This window comes from Oncorhynchus mykiss, chromosome 16 (genome assembly GCF_057628025.1).
Source record: "Oncorhynchus mykiss isolate SJ-2025 chromosome 16, ASM5762802v1, whole genome shotgun sequence".
NCBI lineage: Eukaryota > Metazoa > Chordata > Actinopteri > Salmoniformes > Salmonidae > Oncorhynchus > Oncorhynchus mykiss.
Window position 1 is genome coordinate 45,613,151 of NC_143037.1, and position 22,783 is coordinate 45,635,933.

The following is a 22,783-nucleotide window of genomic DNA, read 5'->3' on the forward strand; positions in this document are numbered from 1 at the left end:
CTTGCCTGCCTGCCAAGCCACGCAAACATTCCTAACTGACATTCAATCAGGGAAATTTGAACCGAAGCAAGATGGTCTTTTATTAGTTCCTCCCTGTTTGCTTGACTGGTCAGCTCCAATATGCGAGGGTTGGATGAGTGGCGTACATTAAGATGATGGGTTCTCTCTCTGATAAGGGTGAATGAGGGGTAAACTGCTATTCTGCAGAAAGGAACCATCAGACCTCATCATGTCGCTCCTGGAGAGCCATGTCACAAGCTCTTCAAAAACCAAGTGACAGAGAAAGTAGAAAGCTGCAGCACTGGGCTGGACTGGGCAGCAGCTCTCTCCCTTACTCAAATACAAATGTATTTTTTTTAAAAGTCAATTTAAATGCAGTTTATTAATTAAACTCAGCAAAAAAAGAAAAGTTGTCTCACTGTCAACTGCGTTTATTTTCAGCAAACTTAACGTGTAAATATTTGTATGAACACAAGTTCCACAGACATGTGACTAACAGAAAGGGAATAATGTGTCCCTGAACAAAGGGGGGTCAAAATCAAAAGTAACAGTCAGTATCTTGTGTGGCCACCAGCTGCATTAGGTACTGCAGTGCATCTCCTCCTCATGGACTGCACCAGATTTGCCAGTTCTTGCTGTGAGATGTTACCCCACTCTTCCACCAAGGCACCTGCAAGTTCCCGGAAATTTCTGGGGGGAATGGCCATAGCCCTCACCCTCCGATCCAACAGGTCCCAGACATGCCCAATGAGATTGAGATCCGGGCTCTTCGCTGGCCATGGCAGAACACTGACATTCTTGTCTTGCAGGAAATAACGCACAGAACGAGCAGTATCGCTGGTGGCATTGTCATGCTGGAGGGTCATGACAGGATGAGCCTGCAGGAAGGGTACCACATGAGGGAAGAGGATGTATTCCATGTAACGAACAGAGTTGAGATTGCCTGCAATGACAACAAGCTCAGTCCGATGATGCTGTGGCACACCGCCCCAGACCATGACGGACCCTCCACCTCCAAATCGATCCCGCTCCAGAGTACAGGCCTCGGTGTAACGCTCATTCCATCGACGATAATCGCGAATCCGACCATCATCCCTGGTGAGACAAAACTGTGACTCGTCAGCAAAGAGCACTTTTTGCCAGTCCTGTCTGGTTCAGAGACGGTGGGTTTGTGCCCATAGGCGACGTTGTTGCCGGTGATGTCTGGTGAGGACCTGCCTTACAACAGGCCTACAAGCCCTCAATCCAGCCTCTCTCAGCCTATTGCGGACAGTCTGAGCACTGATGGAGGGATTGTGCGTTCCTGGTGTAACTCGGGCAGTTGTTGTTGCCATCCTGTACCTGTCCCGCAGGTGTGATGTTTGTATGTACCAATCCTGTGCAAGTGTTGTTACACGTGGTCTGCCACTGCGAGGACAATCAGCTGTCCATCCTATCTCCCTGTAGCGCTGACTTAGGCGTCTCACAGTACGGACATTGCAATTTATTGCCCTGGCCACATCTGCAGTCCTCAAGCCTCCTTGCAGCATGCCTAAGGCACGTTCACGAAGATGAGCGGCGACCCTGGGCATCATTCTTTTGGTGTTTTTCAGAGTCCGTGGAAAGGCCTCTTTAGTGTCCTAAGTTTTCATAACTGTGACCTTAATTGCCTACCGTCTAAGCTGTTAGTGTCTTAATGACCGTTCCACAGGTGCATGTTCATTAATTGTTTATGGTTCATTGAACAAGCATGGGAAACAGTGTTGAAACCCTTTACATTAAAGATCTGTGAAGTTATTTGGAATCATCTTTGAAAGACAGAGTCCTGAAAAAGGGACGTGTTTATGTTGACAATTTTTGCTGTTCATAATTAAATGTAGTTTTCTTTTTTCTAAGAAAGGATATTTAGCTTTTGCCAGAAACTAAAATCCTTGAACTTGGACAGCAGTGCCACTGCCAGTGAGGCAATATTCACGTGGTTCCATCCATGTTTTTTGGTGAAGGGTGTAAAACCTCTCCTGACAGCCCTGAAAGGGTGGCCCCACTCTTCTGGTGAGATGCAACATGAAGCAATAGTACTGCCTGTGTGGCGGTGGCAGGCAGGCGGCATGGCGGCTGGCGGTAGCACCGTGGCACGCTCAAAATGATGACTTAGGTGCTGGAGTGCAGATTGGAATGCTCTCCCGCCGCTCACTTCCAATTAGGCAGCGGGCCGAGTGATGCGTCTTGGAGCAGAAGCTTCTAGCAGCCAGGCATCAAAAAGAGCAGCGTCGCTCAGTGACATCATGGAGGGAGGGACGGGACTCCTGGAGCTACTGTAGGATGGCAGCCACAGCTTGATGTGACTAAGTAAGAATTGTGATTAATATCGATGGAGAAACAGGGACACACTAGCAAATACCAGCATTTGTATTTTGTAACATGAAAATCCCAAAATCTAAAAGATAAAATCTCCAATTAAGCATGCTGTTTTTGCTACTATTTTTCTCTTACAGCGTTGTAACACAGCCATCTTACATGCTGACCAGAACGCTCACGTGCGTCTGCGTGCGCCATAGCATGCATGTTGATTTTGTCCGCCAACACCAGACGTGATCAGTACACGCAGGTTAAAATATCAAAGCGAACTCTGAACCATTTAGATTATTTTGGGGACAGGTCGAAAAAGCATGAAACATTTATGGCAATTTAGCTAGCTAGCTTGCGCATGCAAGCTAATATTTCCTGAGATATAAACGTTGGGTTGTTATTTTACCTGAAATGCACAAGGGCCTCTACTCCGACAATTAATCCACAGATAAAGGGGTAAACCGAGTTTGTTTCTAGTAATCTTTCCTCATTCTTCTTTTTTGGACTTTATATTGCAGTTGGCAATGAACTTTAAGGTGCATTACCACCACCAACTGCAATGGAGTGTGGACCTCAGTTCATCTTTCAATCACTCACGTGGGTATATGGTCCTAAAAACCAAAGAGGAGATGGGAGAGGCGGGACTTGCAGCACGTCAAGCATCACAAATAGAACCAAGTTCTATTTTAGCACCTGGACACGCAGACGCTCGTTGACGCACACGAGCGGTGTGGGTGCAATGATTGAATAAGGATTGAATAACATGCATTTATTTTGAAACGCTCGCGAACGCGACGCGAGCAGCATGTTAGGGTTGTGATGTGTTATAGATATTGCAAAGAGGCTGCTATCAAGGTTGTAGAGTCACGTTTTCAAGTAGTTTTTACCCTCATTAATGAACAGAATGTTGGTTTGTGAAAAAAAAACATTATTTGATTAATTGCCATAATTATTGTGATCATTTTTGCCCAAATGAACAGCCAGATGGTAGGATATGGTGTCATATCTGTGATCCTATCATATTAATCTGGGTATGAGTCCTTCCCAGTACATCCTGCTGCCTTAAGCAAAATTCACAATCTGCCTTTCTTCACATTGTCCATGTTGTCTGGTTTGAAATGGTAAGGTTCTCTATTTGAGTATATTAGACTATTAAATATTTAATGTGCGGGTGTATGAAAGCAAGGCATTTATCTGCATGAATAGCCCCTGTTTAGTGAAGTAGGTAATGCACTTTAAGTAACATCCCTTTCATGCATACAAAAATTAACACTAATCTCTGAGTCGTATGGTTTTGCACTGCGGCAGTACCCTCCGAGAGATCTTAACATAACCACTTTGTGGAAAGGTAGATAGGTTTTTAAACTCTTTTTACAGCATTTAAACCACTGTTTGACTGCATCTTATGGTTGTTGGTAACATAACAGTGTTGTTCTGGGTGTATCTATGACTGTGGGGTTGACGTATTGTATCTCGCTATATAAACCAGCAGGGGTCATGAGGAAACGTTTTAACACATTAGGCTAGGTGGTGAGAAAGGTCATAAAAGTTATGTAGGCCTACTGAATTCACAATCAAATAATAAAGATAAATGTTTATTTTATTTTTTATATTTCGTATTACCTTCTAGTAATAATTAATAAGAGACTTACTGTAAGTTCAATGATTATTTCCTTACTTTATAGACAGTATCCTTCACTTGGGGGAGTATTTGTCTTCTACCTTGACGTGAAACAAGGAAGGAGTGTATTTAGGAGTGAGTTCACTGCTTTGCAACAATGTTACGGTATGTGATCAGTTAAGAATGAATTCATGCAATGTCGGCCATGTATCCTGCTCTCAGACTGATCTTGATAAAAACAGCGTACCGTAACACCTGGCTTTACCTGACTGACATCTCTGTCAAATATTACATCTCTGGCATGTTGGGCTCAGATAGTTTTATGATTGCCTTGTGCATCCAGCAGAAGTTAATACTGTACATAATGATGACAAACCTTGTCAGTGTCGGGGTTTCCGTTAGCCGGACAGCACGAGAGCTGCTGCTACAGCATCGTAAACATCAAATGCATAGGCAGTAGAAGGCAAGCTTATTTAGTACGTTACACACCGCTTTGCAATGAGCTGGGTGCAGTGTGCATTTTGAAAACACATTTTAATTGTTTGAAACCGGAATGTTTCACTACATATTATGAGGCATGTCTGACCTTGCTTCAAAGTAGCCTAGCCAAAATCATATCCATGGAGGAAATTATTTTATATCAACTTTCTTTCATTGTCCAGTAGCCAAAGTCACAATCCTAGTCATATTAGCAACCAATGCTAGTTGTTGCATAGTAGATCTCTCCTCTCTCAAAAAATATATTATAGAAACCGCTTGCATGTTCGATGCGCTTCTGTCAACGGGTTTCCCAGTAATTGAACGAATATTCGCGTGTAGCCTACTGCTTTGTGCACGTTGCTTCGCTTGTAATGTGAATAACTAATCGTTTTTCAACATGTTATGCTAAATGTTCTGATTTGTTGCATCAGACTCTTTATGTTGCCTAGGCCTGCTAGTTGTATGAATGTGGGATCTATCGTCCCACAACTGTCCCAAAGTCTGTTTGGAACAGGCTATTTCTTTCTTGACAAGCTGACCAATAGAATAGGTCAACTTTTCTACTATGGGGGATAGTAGGCTGATTTTGCTGTTCGTTACGTGTCTTGTTGGCTGAGGAAAAGCAAATGTGGACAGTCATTCTAACACCTTCGAAGTGAGCATCAGAATTCGGTAAGAAAGAACTCACACCGTTGCATCATCTTGCATGTTCTGTTAATATGAATTACCATATTCTTAATGTGATTTCTGTCATTCTGAGCATAGTGGGTGGACGCCCTAATCAGGTTACGCACCCGATAGATATGGGTCTAGTATATTTCTCAAATGTCCGGTAAATTAAAGTCTTGCGGTAAATGTCCGGCGCCACATTTTCCTAACGGAAACCCTGGTAGGTGCGTAGCCATCTTGCAGACAGTATGACGTTAACAACAAAAGTATAGTTTTAGCAGATCTCTGATCAACATTAAAGTACAGTGTGTTTGGCCCCCCACAGCCTCGTTTTGAGTAGTGTCTCCCTCCAAACGTCTGAGCTCTCCAGCTCTATAGGATTCTGAAAAGCAACCTACATCATACCTTACTTACTTTAATCATATAGCAAAAATCTATGGTGACAGCGAATTAGAAGGCTCATTTACGAGTATATCGACAACAGTCTTCCAGAGGATGGGGTGAAGATTGGACTCTAGCATGCTGGGAGATGTCTGTTGATTGCTTCGCTTGCCTGACCTGCTTTGTTAACGTGTAGAAGCTACATTCTTATGTGGGACACCGTAGACGGACGGGTCTGCTGTGTTTTTTTTCCTTCTTTTCTAGCGTGGCATAAATCCGGGAGATGAAAATGTCACGGAGCAGGTTCATTTTGCAAAGAGGTTTTGATTGCAATGTGCGTGTAATTGATTGTTCCAAGGACAGGGGGAAATCTAGAAATGTCATAACAGTCCTGCTTAGGTCAGTCCCACCGCCAGGCAATCAATGAGAACTAAAAAGAGATATTGATTTGCGAGCAGGGAAAACTGTAGCTTGAGACAACCGGAGAGCAGTTGGGGAAAGTGGCACAGACATGCAGACCTGGCACTTGCAGATATGAATTACCCAATGTTCTGTGAGATAGTATTTCCTGGGATATTCAGAGTATCGCAGGGTATTACAAGCAAGCTGTCCATTAGCTAAACCCCTCAGGCTGCTCACTCACATTGCCTTGTCACTTTAATAAGGGAAATGTTGACCTTCCATGGGATAAATGTTGATATCTTTGCCATTACAAAAGTTAATAGCAGGCTAATAGTGGACATTGAATACTGTTACTGGGGAAACGTACTGACAAATTTCTGCACTCTGATTGTTCTGTGTTGAGAGTAGATTGAAGGAAAAACGTAAAGTTCTAGTGGTACATTTTAAAGTGTTTCGTATTGTTGTCCATTCAGTATAGCTTTAACAGAAAACAAATAATTCCTGTAAGTATGAGAACATGATTTCTTTTACAACTACTACCACTGCCCATTCAGTTAGCTGTGCTCTCAACATTGAGTAAAATTGCACTTGACTCCCAAACCGGCTGCCACTCCTGGATATTCAGGCCTTGCTGTGCCAGGAGTTTGTTCAAACGGATTCATGTTATTATCACTTCAAGTAGCTGATTTATGCTGGACACCCTAGGTTTTTTCACCTCTGCATACTCCTGTCTGAACATATACATTTGTAGTGACACAGATTGGAGGCTTTACAGGGGTTTATGACATGCCAAATCTAATTCCTGGCGTGCCAGCCCTCTTATTTTGTAAGCCTAGTTGAACTGAATGCTGCCCTTAACATACTAAAGTCACAACATTTGGTCAGTAGGCTTAGTTTGAAGTTTAGGAATAATGAATAAAAGTCATACAAATTATCATAAAATGTACTTGTAGTATTACGTCTCGTATTTTGACAGTTATAATTCTATAACTACAGGAATTATGTTGACAATCTATTGCTCATATAGGATATTCCAAGGGTCTATTGCTACACATGTATTCTCTTCATGTCAGAGATGAGGTCTTGTAGACTGGCCCTAGCTTACACAATGTCTCTGCCCTTGCATTTGATCTTGCATTGAAGAGTAATGCTCCTTGGCATCAACCAAGGGTTGGCAAACTGGAGTGGTGGATAGTGTGGAAGTAGGTGGGTGGAGTGACCCCTGCCGAAGTTTAATTGGTGCCTTTGGATGTATAGAACTTCTGATCTAAGGGGCAAAATGGCAGGAATTGCTGTTAATTGTGTCAATGTCATCTGGAAATATATCCATAGCATAATGAGTGATTATGCTAATGTTATATGGCAATCAGTCTTGTCAGTCAAACCATTTATTGGGGAAACATTTTTTTTTGTGTGTGTAATTATTATTTTAATAAACTGCAGGTGATAATCTGTATCATAATGTGTGCGTTCAGTCTACACATATCAAAAATAAAATGACATTATCTTGATTAACTTTTTTGTTTGTATAGCATTGCTGGATTTCATAGTGCTCTATGGCAGGGTAGATGAAGCTACTTGAACGTGGTAAATCGTATCATCTAATTGCCATGAAATAACCATTTATTGGATGTGTGTCCGCATGCTCCATTGCTGTATGATTGCGGAGTGTCTCTTAGTTAAATATTTATTCATGCTAATTCCTAAACCGTTAATTAGTTATAAGAGCTTGCTATTTCCATAAAGTATCCCACGATAAAGAAAATCAGTTTAGGCTATATCTGCAATATTTCACCAGTATACTGTATTACAGCCTCAAATAATCATTCAAATGTAAATGTTACATGTGGATGGATCATTTTACAGAATCGTGAGCATGCACGTTTGTCTTGGGAAACTCAGTTATACGGTAGGGCATCTTTACTCCCTTGATTTTCCATAGGACCATGCTTGACAACCTCTTGAAACTTGACTTGACAATGCACATTTTATCAGTCAATGTTCAGTTATGGAAGACAGAAATGAAAGGTTCTACAATCATTTGAACTTGGCAAGAAAAGCTATGCCTTTACATTGACTTCTGTCCATAGTCTCTCTCAAGACTCAAAACAGAAGACATCAACTAGAAGCTTGTCAGAGCCGATATTATTCTCGTTTTTTCACTGAGAACTATATATAAAACTATCAATAAAACATGTCTCTGTACTCTGGCAAAACTCACTCCCTCTTCACCCTGGAAGGGTGTTTTTGAGACCATCAACGATCTCGGTTGGCCAATCCAGAAATCTCTCCTGCGGTAGATCAGGGTCACAGCGCATTGGGGAACCTCTGGTGTGCTGCATGGCTCCTTGTTCACAAAGGCCCCATTCTGCATGTTTGTTTTGAAAGGCTGAGTCCCATCTCCATCTTCATCCATTAGCTGGCAAGGAGTTCACCTCCAGGGTTTCTCCTGCGGCACTTGTGAAATATTGATAGAAAAGGCTTATTTTCAGAATGCGAAGGAGGATGACATTCTACATTCTATGGGCCGACCCAGTGTACTGAGTGCTACTTACATTCAACATTCCACTCCATAGAGTGCCCCTAACTCAAAATAAAAATATTACCCACATGAAATGCATAAGTGCCTGGACAAGGCCATTGTGTCCTATTTATATTTAACTAAAAGCACATCTGCCATAACTTCTCCCAAAATGCACATTTTAAAACATGAATTCGAAGAGGACATAACGGATTATATACTGAACAAAAATATAAACGCAACATGCAACAGTTCAACATGCAACAGCCCTAATCTATTGATTTCACATGAATGGGCAGGGGCTCAGCCATGGACGGGCCTTTAACCCACTTGGGAGCAAGGCCCGCCCACTGGGGAGCCAGGCCAGCCAATTAGAATTAAGTTTCCCCCACAAAAGAGCTTTATTACAGACAGAAATACTCCTCAGTTTCATCAGCTGTCCGGGTGGTCTCAGATGAGGATGCTGGATGTGGAGGTCCTGGGCTGGACTGGTTACACATGGTCTGTGGTTGTGAGGCTGGTTGGAGGTACTGATACATTCTCAAAAATTATGTTGGAGGCAGTTTATGGTAGAGAAATTAACATTCAAGTATCTGGAAACAGCTCTGGTGGACATTCCTGCAGTCAGCATGCCAATTGCACGTTCCCTGATAACTTGAGACATCTGTGGCATTGTGTTGTGTGACAAAACTGCACATTTTAGAGTGGCCTTTTATTGTTCCCAGCACAAGGTGCACCTGTGTAATGATCATGCTGTTTATTCAGCTTATTGATATGCCACATCTGACAGGTGGGTAGATTATGTTGGCAAAGGAGAAATGCTCACTAACAGGGATATAAACAACAAAAAAATGTGCGTATGGAACATATCTGTGATCTTTTATTTCACCTCATGAAACATGGGACCAACACTTTACATGTTGCGTTTATATTTTTGTTCAGTATATATGACAAAGCTGACAAACTGCATATACTGTAAGATGTCTCTTCGAAAGTGTTGTGACTGCTGTTGATGTGTTTTGTGTATCCATATTGTGGATTGGCAACTTAATCAACAGAGAATATTTTGATTGTATTGTATTGATTATAGTTTTGCTGATATTACCTTTTGACTAACGTATCCACCAACCTCATCAAAATAGCCTAATATGCTGTATCGCAAGTAATACAAATTAGATGATGGTTACTGATTTAAAAAATACTGTTGTTTAATTATCAGTTAATTGATGTAATAACATTTGTGCCCTATGAGTGTGAACGAACAGGTGAATAATGAAATAGATAATTGCTGTTTACGAGACTGTCAAGGGCAATATAACGACGTGACAGGTTGCCAGTAATCTCTCTGTATTTTAGATAATGATCTAGTTATATTAAGTACATCTATTTTCAAACATAGTACTGTTTCTTTGCTGTGATTAACAATATAATTTGTTAATAATTAGCCATATTTAGGTTTTATATAGCATAAAGCGTTTACATTTGTCTGTCAACACAGATAAAATACTTTTGTTACAGACACTCTGTGACCACTTAAATGGAGAAATTATATATTTCAGCCCCCCAAAAATATATGAAATTGAAGTAAACCCCTCTCATCTTGCAAGGCTCGGGCTTTTTAATTTATTAATAGAACACTTTAGAAATTAGAATATCTATGTCTGTGTAATTTGCTGCAACGCAATCTGGTAGGTCCACGCATGGCAAAATATTATCCAAGAGAGAAAGCTTACACTTTTTCATTGCAGTTTGGAGACACTCATCACTTTGGAATAGGCCATTTGCAAAAACACTTAGTAAAACCCCAGGAGAAATCAATTGCATTTTGTCAGTCATTGGTCAAACGATTGTTGTAAACATCTCAACATGAGGCAGGGAAACCTTTGACACAGCACTAAGTCAATGGCCCGCCGTGAATCACAAGGAGCTGTTTGACCACCAGCAGTGTGTTAGTACAGGCATTATGTCCGTCCATATCGTTGATCCTCTCAAGTAGCTCTGGCCTGCATTGTGCAGCATTGTGTGGATTTTCCAGTTTTTCAAAAATATCTTGCATGTTTTACATTGGAACTCTTTCAAATGCCCTGTAATGATTGCAAGGCAAATCATTTTCTTCTCCCAATGGTGATTTCTTACTATTATTAGCAGACTTGTACAGAGTAATAAGAAATGGTCACTGAATTGAATCTCTTCTCTCTCCCTTTCTGTTAGTATATGAGCCTGATGAAGATGGCATCATGCAAGAGACCATCCCTGAGGATGACAGAGAGAATGACACTCCAACTGAAGAGGAGAGTTCTGAGAAGACAAGTCCCAAGGCCTCAGAGGACAAAGAGATGGACAACAAAAGCAGTAACAGCTACAGCTACCAGAATTCCCCCGTCAGTGTCCTTTCCAATCAAGAGGCCGAGTTGGAGTCACGCCTTAGCGACGCCAGCGATAGACTCTCGCTCTCAGACTTCAAAATGGCCTCACCACCTGAAAGTCAGAAAGTCGAGGAGAGCAGCGGTTCGAAACACAAGGATGACATGCACAGCAGTCTGGAGAGAATGAGGGCTGCGTATGCTAACTTTCTCTCAGATTCCTACTGGACAGGGATTGGGATGGACTTGAAAATTGGCAAAACACCCAGCAAAGCCAACTGTGACAGCACCAATGGGAGCACCAAGAATGAATTTGACTGGCACCAGGATGCACTCTCCAAAACCTTCCAGCAAACCCAATCCCCAAGGCCTGTGTCCAAACCCAACCTCTTCAGCTCGGTCCACCTCTACAGACAGAGCAGCAAAGCAGGTGGGACGGTGTTCACAGGAGCAAGTCGGTTCAAGTGTAAGGACTGCAGTGCTGCCTACGACTCTATTGTGGATTTAACAGTGCACATGAACAAGAGCGGACATTACCAGGACAACAACCACGGAAAACCGAGCAATGCCTCCACGTCCTCCAAATCAAGAAAAAGAAATTTGCAAGACATGGAAGGGAAAGACGATGCACAGAAAGTTCTGAAATGTATGTTCTGTGGCCATTCTTTTGAATCCCTCCAGGACTTGAGTGTCCATATGATAAAAACAAAGCATTACCAAAAAGTGCCTTTGAAAGAACCAATCCCAGTACTCTCACCCAAATTACTGCCACCAGCAAAGAAACGGGCCTACGAAGCCAATAGACCTTGTTCTCCTGACTCTACCACAGGGTTAGCTGGTTACAGCGAGGCCCAACGGTCCGCGGCTATTTCAAATGCTAACAGTAATCGTTATGGTTATCAGAATGGGGCTAGCTACACGTGGCAGTTTGAGACATGCAAGTCTCAGATTCTGAAATGCATGGAGTGTGGGAGCTCACATGATACCCTGCAACAGCTCACCACTCATATGATGGTCACTGGACATTTCATAAAAGTTACAAACTCCGCCTCTAAGAAGGGGAAACAGTTAGCGCTGGATCCCTTGGCTATAGAGAAGATGCAGGTATTAGCTGAGCCTCTTGCTAATGAAACTGAAGGCGATAAAGTGTCTCCAATAACTGCTTCCCTGGGGGACAGTGAGAAAGATAACCAGAGGGACGGCACATTGGACAAAATTGAAGAAAGTCAAGTGAAGGATGACAAGGCAGAGAGTAAGGATCAAAAGGCAGGGGAAGGGGCATTTAAATATCCATATCTCCGCGAGGAGGATCTGGAGCAGCAGGGATCATCAGGTGGAGGAGGGGATATCCTCAAGTCTTTAGCCAACACAGTGGCCTCTGCAATCAACAAGGCTCAGACTGGGACCCCCAGTTGGAGTGCCTACCCCAGTATCCACGCTGCCTATCAACTCTCTGGGATCATCAAGAGCAGCAATCCCCTCTCAGCGTCTGCCCCTATTCAGCTAAAGCAGACATTCAACCACAAGCTCAGATCGATCGCCCCAAAGGGGAAGTTTCTTCAGGGCGCTGGGGGAGTTGAAACTCAGAAGGGACAGCAACAGCATCAAAATGCAGACATCAAAAAAGAAAAGGTTGGCATTAGCGATGGTAAAGAAAGTCAGAATATTAAGTTTGATCTGGCGGAGAATGATGACAGCGATTGTCAGGACAATTTCTCTACCTCTTCAAAGCTCGAAGCAGACTGTCTGAATGAAGGGAGTGATGCGATCAAAGGGAAGTTGAGCCCAGAGTTCTTAGACAGAGGCAAGACACCAAGCCCTCCTGCCAGCAATGGACGAAGCGCTACTTCAGAGCTTGTCAATGACACCCCAGAAATACTGGGCATAAACCCTCTAAGTGCACTGCAGTCAGTTCTGAACAATCATTTGGGTAAAGCAAATAAGCCCACCAATTCAAGATCTGAAAACAGTCAACTCTCTGCTTGCTCTCAATCTATATTCGCTGAACTCAACCGGAGTATGGAGAAACCAGCAGTGGTGCATGCCACCCCTGCTAGGAACAGAGTTAACAATGCCTTTCTGTTTACTGGCAATGATCAGCCAATAGACCTGACAAAATATAAACCTAACAAGCCAAGTTCCTCACATCTACGGCCATCTGCCCCAATGCCACAGACACACGCTCTGTCTGACATTGCTGACATGGTCAAGGTTCTTCCTAAAGCCACCACACCAAAATCATCCATGCCATCGAGGATACCCACCATGAAACTGGAAACAGACGTGAGATGCTTTGAGGATGTGTCGGCTGAGGTATACTCGGTTCACAAGCGTAAGGGAAGGCAGTCGAACTGGAACCCCCGGCATCTTCTCATCCTCCAAGCCCAGTTCGCCTCCAGCCTCTTTCTGACTTCTGAGGGCAAGTACTTACTCTCAGATCTTGGTCCTCAGGAACGAATGCACATCTCCAAGTTTACTGGACTGTCCATGACAACCATCAGCCATTGGTTGGCCAATGTGAAATACCAACTTAGGAAAACAGGGGGAACCAAGTTTCTGAAGAGCATGGACACTGGTCATCCGATCTTCTACTGCAATGACTGTGCTTCCCAGTTCAGGACACCACCAGCCTTCATCTCCCACCTGGAATCACACCTAGGGTTCCAAATCAAAGATATGTGCAAACTGCCTATCGAACATCAGACGAAGGTAGAGAAGCCAGAACTGTCTAAGGCTCTCAGTTTCCGGGCAACAGAGACGCTAGTCACTGAGGAGGACGTTGACGCTAAGTTCAAATGTAAGCTGTGCTGTAGGACATTTGCTAGTAACCATGCGGTTAAACTTCACTTGAGTAAAACTCACAGCAAATCCCCTGAGAACCATTCACAATATGTGGAAATGGACAAAGAGTAGGAGTTGTTCATTTTTGCTAAATGTTTTGTTATTGATTTTTAAAACACGGGTCAGATATTTCAACCATATTTCCAGTAGCATTGTGTAGTATGCATAATGATTGAAAACATTTAATTGAAGATGACATGGACACACTGGCTAGACTAAACCCTAAAATGTTAGTGAATACACCAACTTATACCTTTGCACCCTGCTCAAATGCATCACCAGTAATGAAATGTATTAATGCTTGAAACATAATTGCTGATGTTTGCATGCAATAGCTATGGCTATGACTACTATTTATTTGTATGATATGTCACATTTCAGTTGTATTATTTCAAAGACAAAGTAATGGGTAAATTGTCATTTTTAACTCCAATGATACCTGCATAAATATGCCGTTTTTTAAACAGGTAGCCAGACACATGTTAACACATTTACTGAACTGTACAGTATATTGCTATGTAAAAATGTTTTGTGTTGCAATGATAGAACAGAAAAGCACTTTAATAAATGTTAAATCACCAGTTTAGGCTCAGATTCTGTACATGAACCCAACACATTTAGACAGGTTGGAAACAAGGATGTCTCACATGTAAAAGACACCCCCCCCCCAAAAAAAATGAAGACAAAAAAATGATTAGTGTTTCATGTTAAAAGGATGACAGTGAGACAAATGATACCTGCACCTTTTTTTTTACCAATTGAAATAAAGACTTAACATTTGCTACCAGCCTGTGTTCATTTTAAGTTTGCACGAGTCTCCTGTATGTCTCCTGAAATAGATTAACAATATATGCATAGACCAATGTGTGGTTGGGAGTGACTGTGTTCCTCATAGCAATTAAACATTTATTTTTGCTCTCTTATTTCACAGCTATACAAATAATTGCCTGCTAAATTCATAGACATTTTACACAATGAATCCATTTTTTTTTCAAGCAATCAAGTCCATCAATTACCACTACCCTTCACCACCCATCAAATAGGTTTTATAACAGGCGACTGACATTTGATGTCAAATGGAGAAAGAGCACATGGGCGCTATGGTGATTTGAATACTGTGACACCAACTTGCCCTCTATTGTTGGAAATGAGCAGGCAATCTCAATTGTTCATCAGATGACTCCTAATGCAGTTAAATATATTCAGATATAATTTCTCCTTGCATGTATAATTACTCTCATAGACCACACACCTCAGTGAACAGATTAAAGCTATAAATTATTTAATGCCTCGCCCCACCACTGGATCCCCTGATTCGTCTGTCGAGCCATTATGTTGTAGAGGAGCAACTTATTTTAAATTGAGGCTAAGGTATGGGTGGAACATAGTGAAACACTGATTGCAATAGTCAGATCTTTTGTGTTTATTAATGGAAATGAAATGTGAGATTGAATTGGCTTATTAAAAAGGAGATATGCCTCTGTACTGCTGCAGCTGTAATCATTCAGAATTACACAATTTAGCTTGAGTTGTTTTATCCCTTTTGAAATGTCTATAGAAATTCACTGCAATTCTGCATGTGGGGAAACAATATTATCATTCAAAGCATATGAAAATGTTTGGCTCTATCAGCAAGGGATCCACATTAGGCATAGGCTTAGCAAAAATAAAATGCTGTCATCAATGCAATCAGCAGGATTGTTTCTTACCTGAATTTGGTTTAATAAGTCAGTGTCACATTGGCTTTGTATTGCTACTGTACGGAGAAGATGTAGCCTATAAGTAAAATATAAGTATATGTGACCATGAGCTAAACAAATATTCCACAAGGTTAAAATGCCATTTCATCGCACCAAAAAAAAGTGGACTCATATCAAGTAAGCAAGTCAGTGGAGTTGCCAAACAATCCATGTTTTTTTTTTCATTTGAGATGTTTTCATTTTAATACAGTTGATCTAATATGGGACACCCTAATTATACACTTCCTTACACCTTACAGGCAATTATTTATTGATAAAAGTCACCTTATCCTAGAGAGATTTACATGGCTATGTTATCAAAAAGTCACGCCAGGGTAAAATCCCCTATGTGAAAAATGAATGGTGGAAAAACGATTGGAACCATTTCCCTGGTTGATCACAAGGTTTTATGGGTATTATGACACCTCCACTGTGGGGCTCTATACACAGTTAGCAGAGACAGTGGTATACACAGTACTGTACATCCAGAAGTTGTGGTGTTCTATCGATGTTAGATTGTATTATGTGTCATCACGTTCCCTCTCATCCATGAAACTTGAATGAAGGAAAAGTACATTAAATACATTTTAGCAAAATATTAGTATGTGTAATTCTCTGTCTTAGTCATATCGTGTTAAAGAAATTATTCTTACCCAATGTTTTGCAGACAATCAAAAGTAACAGCCTGCCTATACCATTATGCGGTACGTCTAGCTGTAAAATTGTTTTTGAAACATTTAAACCATCTTAAGGTCTATAAATGTCATGATTCTGATTATTCATAGTCTGATGGATACGAAACATCAGAACAGCTCACACTCTTCACACAGGCCAGGGCTTGGGGATTCTTTAAAAAAAAAACGTACTAATAGCTTAGTAGAAAAATCAAATTATGCACATAAGTATGCTTGCATAGCAGAGGCGGCTGTGAAAACCAAACTTAGCAAAAATTGATGCCAGCTCTCATTTGCAAATCCTTTGTCTATCTGTCATTAAACATGTTGTCAAATAATGATAAGTGTACACTCCTAGCTTACATTGGCATGCTTTCCTCTGATGTTGATGTGCTGTAATGGGACAAATGTACACTGGAATTTGCCTGCTTGGATACGCACAAAACATTTACTATCTGCCTGACTTTGTGTCCTTCTGTGGCTTTAGACAAGGATGTGTTTTCTGCATTATCTGTGAGTCACAGAGGGAAAAGAGGGGTGGAAAAGCTCATCACACAACATCATAATATGTTTGTCTAATTTGTTTAATGAATGACTATTTTCAACAACAAAAAATTACCTGTTAGTCGAACAGTGTTCGCGAAAAGAGACGGAAACCGAGCCCTTGAGTTTGATTTCTTCTTCCCTGAAATCCTTGATGATTTGTGATGTCCTTTTTAAAGCATCCTGGATCTCGCCATCACACCCTCACTACTGGGCACAGATGTCAATGCGACATCTATTCCACGTTGGTTCAACGTATTTTCATGGAAATTCTCATGCCTTTATTACATGGGCTATGACTGGATGGAAGACGTGGTCTAAATGAGTAGCAATCTCCATTCCACCACCTTTGGGTAGGCCTATCTGTCGCGTCTTTTCTGTGAGATTGTTGTGTTGTTGCAAATTTGCTAATCACGCGAAACAATTGATTAACATACTGCAAAACATTTGATCAATCAATTAAGCCGCATGACACTGCATGTTCATTGTGCATCATGAATATCAACTCCCGGGTCATTTATCAATTATAGCACATGCATGCTTTATCAATCATGTAACCTGACACCTGATTCTAACGAGAACATACGTGGGTTGATAAAGGTGAAAACCCAGGAACAGAGTGATAATCCATTTGCTGTCTTCAAAACTTTCTACCACAATAGTTCAAACTTTTTGTTTTCATAATTTCATGATTTTCTGTCCCTCTTTTCTGTCCTTCTCTTATGGTTCGACTTGGTAATGGTCGTCCTTCATTATTCATTTGGTTTCATTTCTGTGTTCAACAACAACAAAAAAACACATGTTGTTACTTCTCTGTGGGAGGAGAAGAACATTTGAAAGGCTTCACCGATGTGTCGGTCAGTCAATTGAAGTCACTTTTAAAGAGTCTCCCTCCCTCTTAAAGAACACCACGTGACTAAAAGTATGTGGACACCTGCTCGTCGAACATCTCATTCCAAAATAATGGGCATTAATATGGAATTGGTCCCCCCTTTGCTGCTATAACAGCCTCCACTCTTCTGGGAAGGCATTCCACTAGATGTTGGAACATTGCTGCGGGGACTTTCTTCCATATGTATGGGCTCTGCGCAGGCCAGACAAGTTATTCCACACTGATGTCGACAAACCATTTCTGTATGCACTTTGCTTTGTGCACGGGGGCATTGTCATGCTGAAACAGGAAAGGGCCTTCCCCAAACTGTTATTTTCATGAAATAAACACACACAGTGATTGTGATGATTTAAGAATAGAATTATAAAGACTGCACGGGTGGCTTTAATTCAAAAGATTGTTTAAAGTCCACATCTTTCGGTATTCCCCTACCAACATTTTTCTTTTTACAGGATGAGTTTTGTCACAGAGAACTGTGGACGAATTTTAGCATAGGAATGCATGGGCAACGTTTCATTGCCATCATATACTGGATGAGAGAAATAACACTTGATTGCCAGCAGTTCATCAGTGCATCCTTCAAATGTGTCACCGAGCGTGCCTCAAGGCAGCGTGCTGGCTCAAATTGAAGCTGACATCTCCCAAATATGAAAGCAACAAATCACACATTTTTATTGGGGCCTAATGTGCAGCCTAGCCCCCTTGCAGACGTCAGCACAATCACGGATGCCTCCCTAATTCATGCCGACTGGCTGCTTGTGCCTCCCAAGCATCTCCGGACTCACAGACCAAACGCTAATGGCTGGGCGCCAGCGATGGGGGTGACACCTATGCTTATCAGACGACTTTAATACGCTTGTAAAAATGGGTGAAGAGCGGGAGGAGATAAAGACATGGATGAGATATCAATAGAGGTTACATTTGCAATCATTTCGGTGTTCATTCGAATCAAATAAGGTTGTTTGAGGGAACAAAATGTGGGTACAAAACCAACTCTGAATGTAGCTATATTGTCAAAACATTAACGAAGGCCTTAATGAAGCCTTTATAAAAGCCTATATAAGGCCTACGTAATAGTATTCAGAAATAATTCATAAGCAAATATCATCATATGTGGCAAATGCTTCATACTGTACTTCATGATGTGCCTATGATTAGACTTATGAAAAACAGAAAGGTGAAATTGAGGATACAGGATGCTCTTCATCCCCTCTTCTGTCTATTCGGCCTAGTCTGTCTAAGAGCTTACAGAGATACATAAAAGGGGGGATTGGAGTACGAGTGCAGGCCCAGGGTTGCCTCTCCACCTCTTGCCCTCCTCTCCTGTCATCTGTTGCCCCACAGCAGGCCAGAGATTGTTGGCGTTTTGCTCACTTGTAATCCGTCTCACTGTCAGACCAGCGGCTCCTGGGTCACCCTTCACTCACAGTGACATGAATCAGGGTTGACGCCAGCAGATTTAAGCTATTTCTCTGAGTCTGTAAACACAGGCCGAGTTCACATAGCAGGCCTAAAGCCAAAGAACAACCTGCCCTGCACTCCCCATGCCCTGAAACCACTGACCTCAGGACAGGTACATGACCCACATTATTGTTTTCAATTTACTCACAAAACCAAATTCAAATTCCATCCAATACCATCGCCAGCTGTTATTTGAATGCAATAGAAAGTGTAATTGTAATGCCCTGAAAGTTGATATGCATACTAAGCATTATATTCAACATTTACAATACAATAATAGCATGTGAAACGAAATGAAAATGGTTATTGAATGAATATAGGAATTCATAGAAAATCGGTAAAAACATCAGTCGTAAAAAGTTGAATAACATTATCTACAACAGAAGAAAAATACGAAAAAAAACTGCAATAGCAGTCATCTTGTCATTATGCCTAGGATTCAGACATGGACATGATGTGCTTGTGCTCTCTTAAAAAGCCCAGCCAGTCTGTAGACAGGGAAATCAATACAGCGTTTTGTTATCTATCTCTATTTTACAGCTTAAAAAAGAAGGATTATATGTCATAGAATGAGCCTGAGCAGACTGAGGCGGAGATCTATCATTGTAGAGGGTCAGTGGCCTTTCGTGCGTAAATCATGTGTCACATGGCCGCCAAGTTCATTCTCCGGCCACGGAATACATTTAGGACTCGGGACGTGAGCTCCCATTTCTCTCATTTGATTGAGTGCTTCCTGCAGTTGGTGCTGTTATAAGTAGAGGTTCTTGTTTTTTAACATTTCAATAGTTGTCGTGATGTAACAGTCCTTATGAAATCAAACAAGAAGTAGTAGGTGTATGAGCTAAAAAAAAGTCATTGTTTTTGCATTACATTTGAATAATCATGTCTCTCTAAGGGGAGTAGCTGTCAGAACTGTTTCCGTTTTTAATGTGGCAAACGTTTGACAGCAAGGCAAGAAAAGCAAATGACACACCTGTGGCAAACTGAAGAGTTTGAATGTTCCCCATCAGAGTTCTCTGTCCTGCTACCCTTGGACTTTCAGAACCCAAAACATAGATGGAACTGAAACAGTGAACGATCTGACTTCATTATTTACAGGCCCTTCAGCCTTGTGGAGTTTGAGAGCCATTAACCACATGGAACATAATGCTGACCACACAGACCAGTGGAGAAAAAGTACAATGGGCACATAGAATATGGAATTGTCACATAGTTGCATGGTGTAATACATTTTCTCAGAATGGTTCATGAAGTCAGAAATATCATGAAATCCCAACGTACTTGGGTGGTATAAGTCAAAAATATTTTTGAAAACAAGTGCAAACCAATTGTCATACAGATATAGGATCTTCATTTCATCACTCTTTTGTTGCCCGGGAATTGCGGATGAGCGTTGTGATTTACAGAAATTCACTGAAAACCCACACGGACACGCCATTAACAATATTACATGTTTCATGTAGACAATTTTTGTCTCGCTAATAGCCTAACCACTGATCGAACAACATTATGAGCTAAACATTAAAATCACGTTGCTGCAGGACTATTTTGCTTTTGACAATATACATGCAGGTGAAATTAAGATCAGTAAGAGACGACAAAAGAAAAATGTTGTGGCTCTGAGTGACACCGGTCACACCATATTCCAACATCTTCTTCTTATGTCATCATATGAGGTTAACAGGTATTTGAGTTTTCAATCATGCTCTTCAGGACAAATAACACAGCCCTCTCCCCAAGCAGTACATACAGGTACTGTATATTTCTGATCTCCATTATGGCTACATACCTGACCTGCAGGTAGTCACTCATTCAAGACATCTATATTACATCTGCGGGATGCAGTCCTCCAACGATAATCATTTCTCTGTTTCACTTTCGGCACAAAGAATCATCTTATGCCATGAAAGAATGTGAACACTGAAATTGTCAGACAGCTCCCACTCTGAGCTCTCATCATCCCTCTCCCAAGCATTTCTATTTAATTTAAGTGTGCTGGCAAGTACTTTCATTTTGTTTTAATGAAATTTCTCAAGTTGACTGATCTGTAAGCTGTTCCGGTCCAAGTTTTTCTTTTCATTCTTTCGACCTCTCATGTATTCTCTGTATGGCTGTCATGTGTGGGGATTTTCAACCATTACATTGTTTGTAATATTACACAAATCTTTATTTTAAAGGTAGACTTAGCAACACTGCCTCATCATACAGACAACAACAACACAATTTAAATCTGACTGCCCCATAACTCCTTAATAAATGCGGCCCTATAACATCAGCATAATGTCCCTATAACGTTCCCATAACATCACCAGAACATCCCCTTAACAATCAACATAACCATTCCATAACGTTCCCATAGCGTCATTATAACATCCCCATAATGTTCCCATAACATCAACACAACATTCCCATAATGTTCCCATAACATCTGTATAACAGCCCCAAAACGTCCCAACAATGTTCCCATAACATCGCCATAACATTCCCATAATATCCCCATAACATTCCCGTAATGTTCCCATAATGTCCCCATACCATAACATCTCCAAAATGCTCCCTGAACATCCCCATAACATTGCCATAACATCGCCATAACAAACACATTTCCAAAGCTTCTCAGAAAAAAACATTGAAAGGAAGAAACAAAGCACGACAACCCAACTTCCTTGGCATTATCATAAGCTCATACTAGCAAACATGATGCCACTAAATGTACGCAATAATCACTCACAAATGAACAGTGGTGAAAAAAGTACCCAATTGTCATACTTGACTAAAACTATAGATACCTTAATAGAAATTGACTCAAGTTAAAGTGAAAGTCATCCAGTAAAATACTACTTGAGTAAAAGTCTAAAAGTATTTGGTTCTAAATATACTTAAGTATCAAAAGTAAAAGTATAAATCATTTCAAATTCCTTATTTTAAGCAAAGCAGATGGCACCATTTTTTTATTTATTTTTTATTTACGGATAGTCAGCGGTACACTCCAACACTCATTGTTACTCAGACATTATTTACAAACAATGCATTTATATTTAGTGAGTCTGCCAGATCAGAGGCAGTAGGGAGGACCACGTGTTCTCTTGATAAGTGTGTGAATTGAACCATTTTCCTGGTCATGTAAAGTACTTCTGGTTGACAGGGAAAATGTATGGAGTAAAAAGTACACTATTTTCATTAGGAATGTAGTGAAGTAAAAGTAAAAGTTGTCAAAAATGTAAATAGTAAAGTAAAGTACAGATACCCCAAAAAACAACTTAAGTAGTACTTTAAAGTATTTCTACTGAAGTACTTTAGACTACTGTAATCCGTTAAATTGACTCAAAATACTCATGAAACACCTCAACATCAACAAGATGTTACATCCAGTGTCATGGCATTATGTTCAGGAATGTTTTAAGAAAGAATCAAACCAATAGACAATATCTGTAAGGAAACAGAGATGGCTTTTTACAGGCTGCCACATCAAAATGCAGAAAAAAGCCAGAGCATTTGAAAGCCTAAAGGCTTAAACTAATACAAAAAGTCTAATCAGACTAGCAATCCCCGATGTTAATGAAGGTGTCACACACTGCACAAAGAAAGTTGTGCCTGGCAATCTTCCATTTTTCGGCTGCCTACACCAGTGACATTTCATCTCACATTCAAAGAGCGCCTAGGCCCTTAATGAAATGCATAATTAACATATTCTAATTGTGCTGAGCACAGTGATGGTTTTGACAGAGCTCACTTTCCATGTCTAATTCAATGCTAATTTAATCTGTTCTTTTCCCGCAGACATGACCTTTCTTGATTGAGTTTCACCGCAAATAATTTTTTGATGGATTGATTTATCAACCTCTTGGAACGCAACAAAAGCGCATAA

The 22,783-nt window shown here is 41.0% G+C and overlaps 1 protein-coding gene across 1 annotated transcript in view; it reads left to right on the forward strand.

Annotated features, from left to right (window-relative positions):
- The window catches only part of LOC110492060 (teashirt homolog 2), a 44,261-nt gene extending 29,868 nt beyond the window's left edge, over nt 1-14,393 (forward strand). Inside the window, exon 2 of the mRNA XM_021566041.3 lies at nt 10,614-14,393. Within this exon, the coding sequence (XP_021421716.1) occupies nt 10,614-13,678 (3,065 nt within the window). The 3' untranslated portion in view covers nt 13,679-14,393. The remainder of the gene's footprint in view (nt 1-10,613) is intronic.
- Nucleotides 14,394-22,783: the final 8,390 nt, after the last annotated feature.